The following is a 17,467-nucleotide window of genomic DNA, read 5'->3' as shown; positions in this document are numbered from 1 at the left end:
ATTTGACAGCTTGGTTATACCATGTTTTTCTTCTTCTTCTATACATTGTCATCTTTTTCTCCTATTTTTGTTATTACCATGATCACAATATAATGAAGTACCATGGACAAATGTGTCATGTATGAGTATAGTAATCATTCAGTTCTTTGATATATATTGAGGTATTACCATCTGATGTACCACAGTAATATAACAGAACATATTGTAATTAAAACGTATGCATTCATTTTTGTAATTAAAATGAATTCATTCAGTCAGTTTATTAAGGTTCTCATAGTTTATTTTTATGCAAGCAAAATTTCATTTTTTCAGGTGGAGAAAAAAAAGGCATGAATAATTATGAAAAGTTGAAAAAAAAATTTGTTAAACAAGCATTATATTTGTACAAAACAATGTGCAACTATAGCTAGAAATTATGGATTCTAACAATGAAAACCTAGCAAAACATGTTTTTACATATTTATTTACATAAATATTTATTTATTTATTTTTTTTTTTTTCATGTGTATTTCATATTAGGGTGTGCATTCATTTATTGTATTTGACAGATGTGATGATCAGTGGAGCTGAGTTTTTACCTTTATTGTTAAAGCACGGGCTAAAAATTGGATAGAGTTTCCCAGTGAAAGACTGACCAGTGTAAGAGTAGATATGAGAGTTGGACTCCACATCATAAAAGGAGACCAGACCCTCCTCATAATCCACAAACACACCGACCCGCTGCGGCTTCACGCTCAGAGACAGAGAGACAAGAGAATCAGCACAGGCTTTATATTCATTCTCATTCCTCAGAACCACAATCCAGAATCCATTTCTGGGACTCAGTGTGAACAATCCCTTTCTGTTAATGCTTGTTCTGACCACTCCTAAAGTCCATTCAGTCTTTCCCTTCACCTGCACCTCAAAATAAAATCTCCTTGCGGAGAATCCCTCTTTTCCCAGGACAAATACACATTTATCAAATCTCTTTGGTTTGTCTGGGAGTTTCTGCCAAATGTCTCCATGTCTCACTTGTTTTCTGTCATCAGACAGGATGAGTTGAGGATGAGCTGTATCAGGATCCAGAGTCACATCCACTGAGAATACAGAGAATATGAATCTTAATACAAGCATTCTGTGATGATGTTTTTAATATTTAATCAGTGTTTAATCATCCTGTAGGTCAGTAATGAAGCTGTGAGTATATGAATGTAATCTAGTGTAGTTCAGACACACACTGTACCTTCATACTGCTGCATCCTCTTCAGATCTGTAGAGACTAATGACAATAAAACATCATCAGATCTTTGACATGATTCATGAGTGGATTATAAACAAGCTTTACAATTGTATTTAAAGAATTGTGTACGACATCATGTTTTTATATTGTCAAAGTGTGTATATATGCTGATATTTAGAGAATCAAGCAGAAACCCCTATTGATTTGAGTTTAAGATCTTAATATTCTATAATAATAATATTCTAATGCTCCAACACTCCAAATACACTTCAAATAATACTCTCCAAAGCTGTTTAATACAGGTTTGAAATTTGTAAATTTGCGTCCTTAATTTATGATGTCTGTAATTTTTACTTTCTTCACGTTAAATGTTAAACTAATTTCATCTGATACATATTCACACAATTTAGATGGGACAGTTGAAAAGGCCAATGCAAAATTATAGAAAATTACTGTTTCTCTCTCCAGTTTCTCATGTAAACATGTTTGCAGATGTACTAAAGCCTCATGGTTGTGATTACAGTGATGAAGCTTCTAGTACAAGATGAATTTACTGTTTTTCAAATGTGTTTCCTGAAATTATGAAAATGTTCTCTTTTCTCTGTTATCTTCACGAAGGACTTTGAGTTGATGATAATGAGATTTGGCAATCATTTGATTCTCCAGCAACCCGCACGCGCGCCCGCCCATCAAATCTAGTCCCGCGCCGCACTCTGTTGCGTTGGGTCCCGCGGATCCTGCGAGAGTACAGGTCTCTAGTTCGCGTCATGCCTGTCCAGCCACAGATTGTTCACGTCATGCCTGCCAAGTTTGAGTCTCTTTATGTCACGTCTGCCAAGCCTGAGTCTCTTCAGGTCATGCCTGCCACGCCTGAGCCCTCAGCCAAGATGGCTGCCATGCCTGAGACCTCAGCTAAGACGGCTACTACACCAGAGTCTACAGAGTGTGCAGCACTAGACATTATGGCCACTGCTATTATGTGTGTTTCGGCCATGCATGCATCCACTGACCAGCGTCCAGAGGGGACTCCAGCCCATGCTCCACGGATCAGGTCCACCTACGCTCCACGGCCTAGGTCCGCCTATGCTCCACATCCCAGGTCCACCCATGCTCAACGGCCCAGGTCTTTTTTTTTTTTTTTCATGTTCATGCCTTATTTTGAAGTTTATTCAAGTTTATTTGTTATGTTTTCATTGCTATGTTTGCTATTGTTTACCATGTGCTCCCCATTGCCATGTGTTTAAGCCCTCATGTTTGCTTTGTTCTTGGTTTAGTATTGTCCCTGTACCACTGTGGGTAAGATTAGGTTCCTGTCTATTGCTTTGCCATGTAGCCATGCCAAGCCAGTTAATGTCTTAGTTTTATGTTTGATTCTGTTGGAACTTAAATAAACTGCACAATGGTTCTCCTGCAACTAACAGCAACATTTTTTTATACATTTCCGAAAAAATGTGTTCAGATGCAAGGTAAATTATTATTGTCATGCAGTTTACATGACTGTTTTCAGCTAGATTCACCACACAACTGTATAACAGCAAATTCTGCATCAAATTTAAATGGATTAATCGACTTGAGCTGTTTATCACTTCATGGAGTGGCTGAAGAGCTGTTCATCAGCGCTATGTATGTGACACTGATCCCGATCTGTTTTACACTGTGGTTGACAGACGCACAGTTTAATTGCCAGCGCCATTTCGTCACACATTTGGATTACTGACCTTGTGCGTTTAACCATGCACTCCAATTTAAAAACAGTGCATATGTGGAGATAGGCCTTCCTTGCTTACTTGCTTTGTCGACCTACATGAGTGTTAGTAACATCAAAGTGGTGATTTGGGGCCCCGTAGCATCCTGGGTATATTGGTATATTGTGCATCCCACACAACGGTGCCCTATTCACATACTTCTCTTATTTCAACTTGAACCAGACTCATTTTTCATTACTGATATTAAAAGATATGTATCTGTACGGTATATTTGATATTGTCATACCAGTTTGCGTGAGTTTCTCCTGTAGAGTGTCCTGCAGTTGAGTCAGAGCTCTCCTCAGAGTCTCCAGACTCTCATCAGTCTTCACACTGATCTCAGACCAGTTCCTGGTGTTTCTAGAGCTGTACAGGGATGAGTGAATCTACAGCAGGAGAGTGGAGAAATCCTTCAGCATGGGGAGTGTTATGGTGTCATATACTGCATTATCATTGATCAGAGAGATGTTGACTGACCTGTAGGAGGTGAAGGTGATCTTCAGTGTGTGAGAGCTGCTCCAGCTCAGTGTTTCTCATCTTTAGCTCAGTGATCTCCTGTTCCAGCTCTTCAATGAGCTCTTCCTCCTGTTTCTCTGCTGCTTTCTGCTGCTCCTCCATCATCTCCAGCAGTTCAGTCTGACATCTCTCAATGGAGCGGATGAGATCAGTGAAGAGCTCGACACGGGCTGCTTTCTCCTTCTCTGTGTTTCTCTGCTCAACCAGATCAATCAACACGTTATTAATGGTGTTTGATAAGACAAGAATCAGCGACACTATTGATCATACTTCAGTGTTTTTAGGGGGCTTTCATAATTCTGCAATATTTGGACTGAATGATTCTTCAAATCATGTGTCTTGTTGAGGAGAGATGTGTTAATACTTTACTTAGTGATCATGTAATCACAGACATGTTGATATTTAGAGCAACAGCAAGATTGTGAGTGTGACATTGTTTTTATACAGAAAATAAAGAAAACACTACAAAGTAAATTTTAGATTATTTTTTTTCAGTTACCTTGTCTGTATTTGCTCTGACCATCAAAATTTCAAACGACTCAAACAATACAAACAGTGAAAAGTCCCAGTGCTGTTGGACTGTATATCAGGACTCTTGGAGAACTGGAACTACAAACCCGATTCCAAAAAAGTTGGGACACTGTACAAATTGTGAATAAAAAAGGAATGCAATAATTTACAAATCTCATAAACTTGTATTTTATTCACAATAGAATATTGATAACATATCAAATGTTGAAAGTGAGACATTTTGAAATGTCATGCCAAATATTGGCTCATTTTGGATTTCATGAGAGCTACACATTCCAAAAACAGTTGGGACAGGTAGCAATAAGAGTCCAGAAAAGTTAAATGTACATATAAGGAACAGCTGCAGGACCAATTTGCAACTTATTAGGGCAATTGGCAACATGATTGGGTATAAAAAGAGCCTCTCAGAGTGGCAGTGTCTCTCAGAAGTCAAGATGGGCAGAGGATTACCAATTCCCCCAATGCTGCGGCAAAAAATAGTGAAGCAATATCAGAAAGGAGTTTCTCAGAGAAAAATTGCAAAGAGTTTGAAGTTATCATCATCTACAGTGCAGTTCAGACAAATCAAAATTTGAAGTTATTTTTGGAAAACTGGGACGCCATATCATCCGGACTAAAGAGGACAAGGACAATCCAAGTTGTTATCAGCGCTCAGTTCAGAAGCCTGCATCTCTGATGGTATGGGGTTGCATGAGTGCGTGTGGCATGGGCAGCTTACACATCTGGAAAGGCACCATCAATGCTGAAAGGTATATCCAAGTACTATAACAACATATGCTCCCATCCAGATGTCGTCTCTTTCAGGGAAGACCTTGCATTTTCCAACATGACAATGCCAGACCACATACTGAATCAATTACAACATCATGGCTGCGTAGAAGAAGGATCGGGGTACTGAAATGGCCAGCCTGCAGTCTAGATCTTTCACCCATAGAAAACATTTGTCACATCATAAAGAGGAAGATGCGACAAAGAAGACCTAAGACAGTTGAGCAACTAGAAGCCTGTATTAGACAAGAATGGGACAACATTCCTATTCCTAAACTTGAGAAACTTGTCTCCTCAGTCCCCAGACGTTTGCAGACTGTTATAAAAAGAAGAGGGGATGCCACACAGTGGTAAACATGGTCTTGTCCCAACTTTTTGAGATGTGTTGATGCCATGAAATTTAAAATCAACATTTTTCCCTTAAAATTATACATTTTCTCAGTTTAAACTTTTGATATGTCATCTATGTTGAATAAATTCTGAATAAAATACTGAAATTTGAAACTTCCACATCATTGCATTCTGTTTTTATTCACAATTTGTACAGTGTCCCAATTTTTTTGGAATCGGGTCTGTAAATGATGAGTAAAAAACATTTAAATTAATTTAATTACATTATTTTAAACTCACTTTTCTGACTTCTGCTGAGTGTTTGATGTCTTGAATCTTCTTGATTTTGTTCTGGATCATTTGCTGCACATCTTTCTGTGTCTTCATTAATTCTATAGACTATAGACAGAGAACAATACAATATGTTTTCATAAATGATTCATCTTTTCATAAAATCAAAGAATATGACTCCCCCTTGATATAAGCCCTTTAAAATCAGTTTTGTCAGTAACTTTTACCTTCTTCTCTTCACTCTCCTCTTCTAAAGAAACAGTGTTGTGATTCTTGTGGTCTGTTAAAGTGCAGATTGGACACACAATTGTCTGATCATCTCTACAGAACAGCTCCAGAGGTCTCTCGTGTTTCTGACATATATAGTCCCCCAGATTCCTCACAGGATTGATCAGTTTGTGTTTCTTTAAACCTGCCACTCTCAAATGAGGCTCCAGGTGAGTTTCACAGTAAGAGCTCTGACACACCAGACACGACTTCAGGGCTTTCAGCTTTCTTTCCTCACAGACGTCACACAGAACTTCAGGTTTTTTCTCAGGACTTTTCTTTTTATAGTGATCTATGAGCTCTCTGAGTGTGGTATTAATCTTGAGATCAGGTTTTCGCTTGAATGTTTCTTTACAGTTTGGACAGTTGCAGGTCTGGCTGTTGTCCCAGCACTTATTCAGACAGGTCTTGCAGAAGTTGTGTCCACATGGAGTGCTGACTGGATCAGTGAACACATCAAGACATATCGAGCACTGAAGCTCCTCAGTCAGTGGACCGCTGGAGGATGACATTGCTGGAAAGGGAAATGATGAAGATAAATCACACTACTAGTCTAAAGTTTGGAAACACATGTGAATTTTTTATCTAATGGCTTTTGCTTAAAGGACTGAAATAATAATAATTACTAGTTGTAGTAGTATTATAATAAATGGATGAGTGGACAGTGAAGGAAAAGGCTCAGCAAGTCTAGCACACATGAACTATTGCAGTATTGTTTATAAAGAATCCCATGATGCACCTCATGAAGCTGATTGAATGTAAAAAGTGATTTTGAAGAAACTCAAATATGTAAGAGATTATGTTCAGTCAGCTGGTCATTACTGCAAAATGAACCCAGAGAAAGTGATCAGAACCCTGATGTAAAGCTCATTACATGAACATTTACCATATAAGGAGCAATATTGAATATTTCAAAGATTTATTGTATTATCTACTACTGTAAATTTCTGAACTTTACATATTAAATATTATTAGAGAAGAGTGAAAGACATTCATGCACTAATTCAGCATTCTTCTTTTGTTTCTTTCTTTTTTTTATTGACTTTTATGGACTATTCTCCTCAATACTTCGTTTCCTGGTTTTTCTTGCTGTTGTTGAAGATTCTGCCATTGTTCTTTCCCTCTTCGTTTTCAAGAAAAGAAATTGTATTATATGATCAATGGTCTGATAAGAAACATCACAGCCAATTTGCTCCTATAATGAGTGTGTATTTAGTTACTGAGGTTTAAATGAAATATTACCTCAATGATCAGATTTAATTTTACTTATTCTTCATAATATTTCATATCAGATAATTTTAAAAAGCACAGTTTATTCACTCTAATAAACAACTCTTCAATGTTATAAACCTCTGAAATAAAATGACATTCAAATTATTTAAATAATTTATTTTATTTTTATCAGACTTAAAACCAAACTGGATCTTGACCATTTGATCAATATTTATTTTAATTGGTTAAATCTCATGTAAGAATTGGTAACACAATAATTCCTTTGAAACACAGTGAGAGACTCATAAACTCACTGAACAATCTGAACTTTGACCTGATGTTTATATTAACGAAAGTACAAGTTACAAGTGATATATTTTTCAACCAAAACATATATATATCGTTATATAAAAATAGATACATCTCTCCACAAAATATATTATAAATGTGGTTTTTATCTTGTTTAATGTATATGTAATTTTCAGCTGTAGGTTTGTGTTCATTCTGTCTGCAGTTAATTTACTTCCTGTTTCTTTAGTCTTTCTGTCAAGGGACAAAATGACAGAAACACCAATCTTTGCTTTACAATCAAATTAAATACTTTTAATAATTCTGATATCATTTCAGTGCAGTAAACAAGTAAAGTAGTTGAGTATTTCACATGCTTAAGCCTGATTCAGTTCAACCCATTCCAGTTCAACATAAACTCTAAACCAGATCATTTCCATTAGAAACCTGTTCAGCTCAATCTCTCTTATATTTCTATCATTACCTGTGAGGATCAGATGTGTCCACAAGACTCTTTGAATGGCTCAATAAATATTCTGTTGTTTAAAGAGGTTGATCGTTTCAGGCGTCCATATTGTTGTTGATCAAGGTTCACTTTCTCTGAATCTCTCTGATGTCAGTGATGTCAGAGCTCCTCCTGCATTTACACATTTACATTTGTCTCCGTATTCAGTGTGCTGGTTCATGTATGTCTGTTTGTAACAGGCCTAATGTTTCTATCAGATTAATCTCAGCATTTGCATATACTATATACAAGTAAACCAAATAAGAAATTTAAATTGTATGTATTTCTAAATGTCTTGTGATCCACAGAAGAAAGTCACTCAGGTTCAGAAAGACATGATGAGTAAATGATGACAGAATGCTGCTCTTCCTTTAAAACATCTTCAGTCTTTTCAAACATGAGGTAATTGAGGTTGAATCTCTATATTTGTCAGAATGATTCCTCTATTCTTCCGTTAGGAGAAAATAATTTGACATTCTTGAACTGTTTGCATGTAGTAGATCAAACTGACACACTTGTAATGAACACACTGTCATTCTCAATTATGGACACTGTAAAAAAAATAATTTCATAATTTTAACAAAAACAAAGATTATTGGAGTACAGTTTATAAGAAAATACTCTCAAGGTTCTCAAGATGGCGTCGGTGTAGGTTGTGTTTCCTTAGCTCTTTCGTGAATTTTGTGCAAATCTTGATTTTCTTACCCTCTGTAGATTTTTTGGTACTCATGTGCTGACTTTATACTCTGTTTATGCTCTCCGCATATCTAATGTCATTTGTTAGTAAACATTCACATTTTTGAGAGCTTTTTCCAAGTTTCGTCAACAACTTCTCACTGGACAGGCTACAGCACAGATTCTTGAATTTTTGTGTGGCATCATGATGGAAGTGGATGACATCCCGAAATCTGAGAGCGTTAAACGCACGCATTCTTATTCCAAATCTAATAATTTTGTGGAATCATTGGATGTATTTCTTACTGAGTCTCCTGCTGCAAGCCCTTTGCCAAAAATGCGACGCCCGACCTCAGATCCCTCAAATGCTGTCTTGCTTGAAGCGATAGAGAGACTGGGTAAGAAGCAGGATGACTTTATGGATAAACTTTTGGAGATTGAGAAATCGGTCACGTCAAAATCCATCCTAATCGCTGATATTACTGCAAGAGTCGACACTGTTTCGAAAAAATCAGAGGATACAACTACTAAATCTGATCAAATGGACTCTCAGCTCTCTACCCTGGTTGCCGAAAAAAAACGATTATGGGATAGAGTAGATGAGCTGGACGCCTACAAAAGGCGATGGAATTTAAAGATCTCAGGTATTCCGGAGGTAGATGGGGAGAATGTCAATATGACCACAATGGACATTTTTCTCCAGGTGTCACCATGCTTGGCGGATGTTCTGCAAACTTCAATTGATGTTGTGCACAGGCTTGGCCCAAAATTAGGCAATGCATGCCCTCGCAGGATAATTGTACAGTTCCTTTCCAGATCTCACCGCGATCGTATCTGGGCTGATGAAAAAAAATCTGAAGTGCTTAAACATCAGGATATCGGAGGACCAGACGCAGAGAACGAAGGAAGCCCGGAATAGGTTATGGCCTTTGGTGGAAAAAGCCCGAAAAGAGGGTCATCGTGCTGGTTAAGGGTCCATTTGCTATCGTAGATAAAAGAAGATTTGTGTGGACGATATCTGACTTTTAAAGGACAGTGAAGGTCAGCGCTTGCAGGCTTTGCCAATGATGTTCACTGCCATATTGATTGAGAAACTTTTGTCTGATGAATTGTACTAATATTGACTTGATGTCATTATATATGAAGATCTTTTGTAGTATGTTGAGGTAAGAGGAGGGCAGCTAACAGATGTTATAGAGGGGTATGGATAAGTTTCAAGTTTTGCACTTTATTGTACTTTGTATTACATTTTATAGATCTTTGTTACTATTGTAGTGGTATAAAGTTTTTCTCTTGTTTTGTTATTGTTCTTATGTCAGTTCAATTGTCTTGCTTTTCTCTTAATGTACGGGGGATTCGTGTCTCTAAACGCAAGGCTTTATTTTTTATCTTGTACGTCACAGAAAAGGGATGTTTATTTTTTTCAGGAAACACATTCTTGTTTTAAAGATGTAACCTTTTGCCGCAATCAATGGGGAGGTAATGTCTTGTTTTGTCATGGTACTAATCGCTCTGCTGGAGTTTTGATTTTATTTGACCGTAATTTTAGCAGCTCTATTCTTCAATCTTTTTCTTCTTCCGAGGGCAGATGGATCATTGTTGTTATTCTTTTGGAGGAATTTTTGTTTATCTTGGTCAATGTTTATGGTTTTAACAATCATACACAAAATAACATTTTTTTTCAGGATCTATCTTCTAAAATTCTTGATTTAAAATGTAAATACCCCTCTGCTGCAATAATTGTTGGAGGAGATTTTAATGAAGCTCCCGATCTATGTTTGGATAGATTTCATCCAAAACCAGAGTCATGCAAATGGAACAATATTATAAATTATTTTTGTAGTAACCTTTCTCTGTTGGATACATACAGGTTTATGCATGTTGAAAATGATTGTTCAAATACTTGGTTTTGTGCAGATCTTTTAAGGAAATTGCATATAGATTACTGGCTTATTTCAGACTTCATGTCTACTTTTATTAAATCTAGCAGTATCTGTTCTGCTCCTCTCACAGATCTTGCTTTTATTGACCTTAATTTTTCTGATTCTGGTGCTGGTTGTCGTAGAAACCCTGGATACTGGAAACGTAATTGTTCTTCATTACGAATTTCCTGTCAGGTGAGCAGGGAAGGAAAAAGACCCGAAAACACAGACACACTCAAACCTGGCTCATGACAGTACCCCTCCCCCGAGGAGCGCCCCCTGGCGCTCCCGAGGAAGAGGACTGGCTAGAGCGAAGGAGTCATCAATGAGCGAATGGTCCAGGACGTCCCAAGCTGGAATCCAACTCCTCTCCTCGGGAACATAGCCCTCCCAATCGACGAGATATTGATGGCCACGGCCCCGGCGACACACATCCAGCAGCCTCCTGACCCTGTAAACAGGAGAACCCTCAACGAGCACAGGACAATGGGTAGGGCGGGGGGGAGCGCGAACGACTGGCTTAATACACGAGACATGAAAGACCGGGTGGACGCGCCACAAGATGGCAGGCAAATTGAGCGTGACGGCTGCAGGACTAATGACTTTAACTATGGAAAAGGGACCTATGAAGCGCGGAGCCAATTTGTGGGACTCATTTTGCAGGGGCAGATCCCGAGTGGATAACCACACCTTTTGACCGGAAACATATCTGGGAGCTTTGACGCGATGGCGATTGGCAGTACGACGAGTGCGCTCTCTGTTGCGACATAAGGCTTATCTCACTGTCCTCCAGGTGCGTTGGCAACAACGGATAAACGCTTGGACCGAAGGGACAGAAACCTTAGTCTCCTGGGAAGGAAACAGAGGCAGCTGATAGCTGAGAGATGACTGAAATGGTGATAAGCCAGTGGCTAAGGAGGGAAGAGAATTATGGGTGTACTCGACCCATGGCAACTGCTCGCTCCAGGACGCACGGTTGCGAAAGTCCAAGTACGGAGCATGCGACTGTCAGGAAATGAACACAGACAGAGGATCTAAATGCAAGTATAACAATATTTATTGACAGAATTCGCTGTACAATAACTTCACTCCAAATGGACAGTCAAGGCAGAGACTGTGACGTGCAGAGACGGTGGTGTGCAGACTGGTGATGAACAGGGTGGCGCAGTGCTGCAGCGGGTATCAGAGACCAAGGATAATCCAACCCAGAAAACAGGGCACACGACGATAGTCCAGAATCCGAGAACCAGGAAGAGACAAAACAGAGAACACAACACCGGGACAGCCTGCAACGAACTGACAAAGACGACATGAAGACACGCACATTTTATAACAAACATTTAACAAGACACGGCTGGCAACAGATCGCAATCAGATCATAATGGGTGACGCCCACACAATCATTCACTAACACACATACACACACAAAAAACACACAAGAGCGAGTAAATGAATCCATGAACTGTGACAGTGACCCAAAATTTGATTTGTACGTTCGGCCTGCCCATTAGTCTGAGGATGGAATCCTGATGACAAGCTGGCAGAAGCACCAATCTGCCAGCAGAATTCCCTCCAGAATTGAGAAGCAAACTGAGGACTTCTGTCCGAGATGATGTCGGAAGGAAGACCGTAAAAAACGTTCTCTATGACAATTTGGGCGGTCTCCTTAGCAGAGGGGAGTTTACATGACGGAATGGAGTGCTTACAAGAGTAAGGATTACTGTGTTATTTGCAGAAGCCGGAAGGCCAGTCACGAAGTCCATGGCAATATGAGACCAAGGACAAGATGGAATCGGTAGGGGGAGGTGCGGGAGGTGAATTGCTAGACTTAGTCTGTGCACAAACAGCACGCGAAGTGACAAATCGACACACGTCACGAGCCATTGAGGGCCACCAAAAACACTGATTGAGAGCTGCGAGAGTACTTCTAACCCCTGGATGAACGACCAATCTAGAAGAGTGTCCCCAGCGGAGGACCGCGAGATGTACAGACTGAGGTACAAACAATTTGGTCAGAGGGCACCGTCGGGGAATAGAAACATTATTAAGGGCGGCTTTAACTTGCTTCTCGATTCCCCAAGAAACGCACGCCATCACACAACCCTCTGGCAACCCTTAGCTGGATCCATGCTGATGCCGTCAGCAGAGATCACAGAGCCCAGGAAAAACACTGACTGGGCGTGGAAAACGCATTTTTCAGCCTTAACAAAAAGCTTGTTCTCTAAGAGGTGCTGTAAGACGCGACGAACATGCTGAACGTGCACCGCTGGGGAAGGCGAGAAGATATGAATGTCATCTAAGTATACAAAGACAAAGATATTTAACATGTCCCTTAGAATATCATTCACCAGTGCCTGAAAGACAGCCGGAGCGTAGACTAGGCCAAACGGAAGAACCCGATATTCAAAGTGACTGAGCTGTGTGTTAAACGCCGTCTTCCACTCATCACCCTCTTTAATGCGTACTAAATGGTAAGCATTGCGGAGATCTAACTTTGTGAAAATCTGAGCTCCCTGGAAGATCTCAAAGGCAGATGACATCTGATAATCCCCCGATAATCTATGCAATGATGTAAGGATCCATCCTTCTTTACAAAAAAAAAAAAAACGCACCGGCAGGAGAGGTGGAGGGAACGATAGTCCCGGCGACTAGACTTTCGGACAAATACTTCTCAAGCGTTTCGCATTCAGGAGCAGACAGAGAGTACAAACTTTACATTCATACATACATACAGGAAGGCTTTACATTCAGTGGGCTCACCCGAATATCGTGGTGGGTTGTTGACTCTCTGTTCGGTGGTTGTGCTGGGAGGTGAAGAGTCAGACAGCTTGTGGCGGAGAAATTGAAAATGGTGGGATAAATCCGTAATCTGGCCCGCGAGGCCCGCGAGGTTCTCCACCACGTCTTGCCGCGGAGAGCTCCTCTTCATGCCTGCCGAGCATAACACCCTGCATCTCCACTGCAGAGCGGATAGGTCCCTCCTTTGCGGGGTCCATGTTTGATTGGGTAATTCTGTCAGGTGACTGCAGAAGACCCAGAGGCAAAAGAGAATGTTCACAATATTTATTGAGTCTCAAAACAAAACAGAACAAAAACAGTCTGCCAAAGTAGTTCACAGCACACTGCAGCTGGAGAACAAAGGAGACTTGTCAATAAGCTTCCCGTAATAAGTCCCAGATCAACTGTTGTACAGTGGTCCTGCTGGAGGGTCTCTGAAGGCTGATGGAGAAGACCTAGGCTGGTAGATGGACGAAACCAGGCCAGCTGAAAGGAGTCTCAAACAGACGGACCACAAATGCAGGAACAGATGAAGGCTTCTGGGACTGGGACTGAGACTCAGATTCTTACTGCTAACACACACAAAGAGCGTTACAACAAGAGCGACTGCGATAGCTCGTCACACCAACATTAAACAATTACCCGACACAGACACGAACAGAGAACAGGGAGAAGTAACGCAATCAACACAGAGACACAGAACAGGTGCGAACGCGAGCGGCAACGAGGACCAGCTGAAACAAATCAAAGAATAGCAGGGAAGGAAAAAGACCTGAAAACACAGACACATTCAAACTTGGCTCATGACATTTCCTCTTATTGCTCAGGTATAAAGAATATTATTGAAGAATTTAAAGGAAAACCTTCTGCTTCTGTATCTTCTAATTGGGAGATGTTCAAATACGAATGTAGAAAATTCTCTATTCGATTTAGTAAACAATTAGCAAAGGCAAAATCTTTAAGATACACCTCTATCTTAATTGAAATTAATCAAATTTTAGGCAAGCAACAGACAAATGATGATGATAAAATCAAAATGCATAATTTAAAAGAAGAATTAAATAATCTAAACGTAGAAAAGGCTAAGGGTGCTTTTATTAGATCCTGAGTGAAATGGTTAGAATTTGGGGAGAAAAACTCAACATACTTTTTAAATTTAGAAAAGAAAAGAGGAAAAGCTAAAAGAATATCTTTAATCTCAACTCTATATTTCTTCCATTAAACCATATTTTTCTGATAGCTTTTTTGAGAGGTTTCAAGCATTCACACCTACAATAAGTGATGCAAATCAGTCGTCTTGTGAGATGGACTTGACGGTGGAAGAGCTGGATATGATTATTCAGAAAGCTCCCCTTAATAAAAGCCCAGGTCCAGATGGACTGCCTTTTGAAGTCTACAGGACCTTTTGGCAAGATATAAAAGATTTTGTTTTAGAAGTTTTTAAAGACTGTACAGAAAGGTGAATTGACTGAATCCATGAAGCAGGGCTTGATCACGTTAATCCCAAAACCTAACAAAGATTCCCTGTATTTAGATAATTGGTGCCCAATCACTTTACTCAATTCGGATTATAAATTATTATCCTCCCTCTATGCAAAAAGACTGAAACCATGCTTAGAAGAAATTGTTTCTGTTTCCCAATCTGGCTTTATGAAAGGTAGGCATATAGCAAATAATATTTTGTCAGTTTTAAATATTTTAAACTCCCAATCAAGCTTGCCAATTTTCATAAACAAGCCTTGGAAGCCTGTAAGCTTGCCTTCTGTCACAACTTCCCCCCCCCATAGAAGTATCATATGGAATAATCAGAATGGGCTGCGTGGGAAAAAAAAATCTATTTTTTTAAAAAAAAAGATTGGTTTGACAAAGGTTTTTTTTGTCTTAGATATTTGTTACATCATTTTTTGTTTGCTTTTTTGATCCTTTTTTATATTTTGTTTCAAAATCTATTTCATGTATCCCCTGTATGTTTAATAATAATAATAATAAAAATGTTTCCAAAGCAAAAAAAAAAAAAAACAATAATAATAATTTTACTGTTTTAATTTTAATGTAATTTTACATAAATTTGTTTGTAATTTAAGAAAACAGAAAAAATACTGTATAAAAATACAGTACATTTTCTGTAAAAAATATTTAAATTACTGTAATTTTTCATTAATGTCGTAATACATAAAATAACAGCCGAGTTGTTAATTTACATACATTGTTTGTAATTTTAGAGTTGAGTATAATTTAAAATAAAAGAAAATAACCGTTAAAAAAATCGGCTATTTTCCGTAAAATAGTATATTAAAATAAATAAATTAAATTAAAGCCCAGTGCTCCTATAAGCTGTTTGAGATAAAAGCTAGACATTTCACACATATCCCTCTTGGATTATGTTATCATAGAACACAATGCAAGTTTCAATAGTCAATTGATTCCCTTGAATAGGGCAGAAGAACATACCAGTTTGTGTGAGTTTCTCCTGTAGAGTGTCCTGCAGTTGAGCCAGAGCTCTCCTCGGAGGCTCCAGACTCTCATCAGTCTTCATACTGATCTCAGACCAGTTCCTGGTGTTCCTAGAGCTGCACAGGGATGAGTACGAACAAGTACGAACTGGGATGTTTTTGGACACCAGGACCTGGAGGAGTCCACTGCAGCTGTCCTGGGCTAGGATCAGAATCTATCCCTACCAGAAGCCATGATGACAAGTGAAGTCCAGTGCCTGCTCAAGGAGAGGGACACTGCTCTCAGGTCTGGTGTCTTTGGCTGAATCCCAAATCGTACCCTGAGTCCACACTTTTGTGATGTAATGCCACTTTGACTGCCGGGTAAAATCCTCTGCGTAGCTCGCAAACTTGCGAAGTGTGAAATTGAGGTCGCATAACGGAAATGATGGAAATGTTTATTGTTTTATTGGTGTTTCTGTTTTAACACCAATTAAAACATTATTTTTCTGTTTCTGATGGAAATGTTGGTGTTTCTGTTTTATTATATCCACTGTTGTGTTTGAGTGAAATGTACCAGTAATGAAATGTAGCATTATTAATTTCGTTATATACAAGTATACAGTGACAATAAAGGTATTCAGTTCAAATCAATTCAGTTTAATTGTCTGCTTTATTTTGATGTAAAAAAAAAAATGACAGGCAATTTCGCTTTTTCAGGTGGTGATTGGAGGAAAAACGGCATAATTATGAAAAGTTGCTTTGTTATTTAATTATTTGTTACAGTTTTTCAATCAGGTATTGAAAACACCTGTGGATATCAGGGAGCAGCAATAAAGCCTAATAAGCACCAATTAGGCAGCTTTAAAATGACTGTGATACTCAGCTCCTTCTAGACATTTACTGGTGTGGTTACAAACATGGTGAAGTCAAGAGAATGGTCCAGGAAGACAAGAGAACAGGTGATTACTCTTCACAGGAAGGGCAATGGCTATAAGAAGATTGCAAAGATGTTAAACATACCAAGAGACACCATAGGAAGCATCATTCGCAAATTCAAGGCAAAGGGCACTGTTGAAACGCTACCTGGTCGTGGCAGAAAGAAGATGCTGACTTCGACTGCTGTGCACTACCTGAAGCGTAGAGTGGAGAAAAGTCCCCGTGTGACTGCTGAGGAACTGAGAAAAGATTTGTCAGATGTGGGTACTGAAGTTTCTGCTCAGACAATACGGCGCACCCTGCGTAATGAAGGCCTCCATGCCAGAACTCCCAGGTGCACCCCCTTGCTGTCTCCAAAGAATAAGAAGAGTCGACTGCAGTATGCCAAAAGTCATGTGGACAAACCACAGAAGTTTTGGGATAGTGTTCTGTGGACTGATGAAACAAAATTAGAACTGTTTGGGCCCATGGATCAACGCTATGTTTGAAGGAGGAAGAACAAGGCCTATGAAGAAAAGAACACCTTGCCTACTGTGAAGCATGGCGGGGGGTAAATCATGCTTTGGGGCTGTTTTGCTTCTGCAGGTACTGGGAAGCTTCAGCGTGTGCAAGGTACCATGAATTCTCTTCAGTACCAGGAGATATTGGATGACAATGTGATGCAGTCCGTCACAAACCTGAGGCTTGGGAGACGTTGGACCTTTCAACAGGACAATGATCCCAAGCATACCTCCAAGTCCACTAGAGCATGGTTGCAGATTAAAGGCTGGAACATTTTGAAGTGGCCATCGCAGTCACCAGACTTAAATCCGATTGAGAACCTCTGGTGGGACTTAAAGAAAGCAGTTGCAGTGCGCAAGCCTAAGAATGTGACTGAACTGGAGGCTTTTGCCCATGATGAATGGGCGAAGATACCCGTAGATCGCTGCAAGACACTTGTGTCAAGCTATGCTTCACGTTTAAAAGCTGTTATAACTGTAAAAGGATGTTGTACTAAGTACTAAGATTGAATGTCACTTGGGGGTTGAATAAAACTGATAATGATGTGA

General features: G+C 39.4%; 1 protein-coding gene across 1 annotated transcript; it reads right to left on the bottom strand.

Moving 5' to 3' along the window:
- Positions 1-487: 487 nt before the first annotated feature.
- LOC125261998 (E3 ubiquitin-protein ligase TRIM39-like) lies at positions 488-7,799 on the bottom strand. The gene is made up of 7 exons (XM_048180553.1): positions 7,652-7,799; positions 5,628-6,181; positions 5,410-5,508; positions 3,442-3,675; positions 3,212-3,350; positions 1,223-1,258; positions 488-1,076 (listed from the first exon to the last, which is right to left on the bottom strand). Exons 2-7 carry the CDS (start codon positions 6,177-6,179, stop codon positions 529-531), a joined length of 1,608 nt encoding a protein of 535 aa, XP_048036510.1. The 5' UTR covers positions 6,180-6,181; positions 7,652-7,799; the 3' UTR covers positions 488-528.
- Between the last annotated feature and the right edge of the window lie 9,668 nt (positions 7,800-17,467).

The sequence above is a fragment of the Megalobrama amblycephala genome, unplaced genomic scaffold (assembly GCF_018812025.1).
Source record: "Megalobrama amblycephala isolate DHTTF-2021 unplaced genomic scaffold, ASM1881202v1 scaffold545, whole genome shotgun sequence".
NCBI lineage: Eukaryota > Metazoa > Chordata > Actinopteri > Cypriniformes > Xenocyprididae > Megalobrama > Megalobrama amblycephala.
Note: the sequence above shows the minus strand (reverse complement) of the source record. Positions and strands in the feature narration are given on the sequence as shown.

Excerpts from the sequence above, each read along its gene's own strand:
- LOC125261998 (XM_048180553.1), bottom strand. The coding sequence starts at position 6,179 with ATGTCATCCTCCAGCGGTCCACTGACTGAGGAGCTTCAGTGCTCGATA. Across the intron at positions 3,676-5,409 it reads ACTCAGCAGAAGTCAGAAAA|AGAAACACAGAGAAGGAGAA; the intron begins GTGAGTTTAAAA and ends CTGGTTGAGCAG. Across the intron at positions 3,351-3,441 it reads ATCACCTTCACCTCCTACAG|ATTCACTCATCCCTGTACAG; the intron begins GTCAGTCAACAT and ends CTCCTGCTGTAG.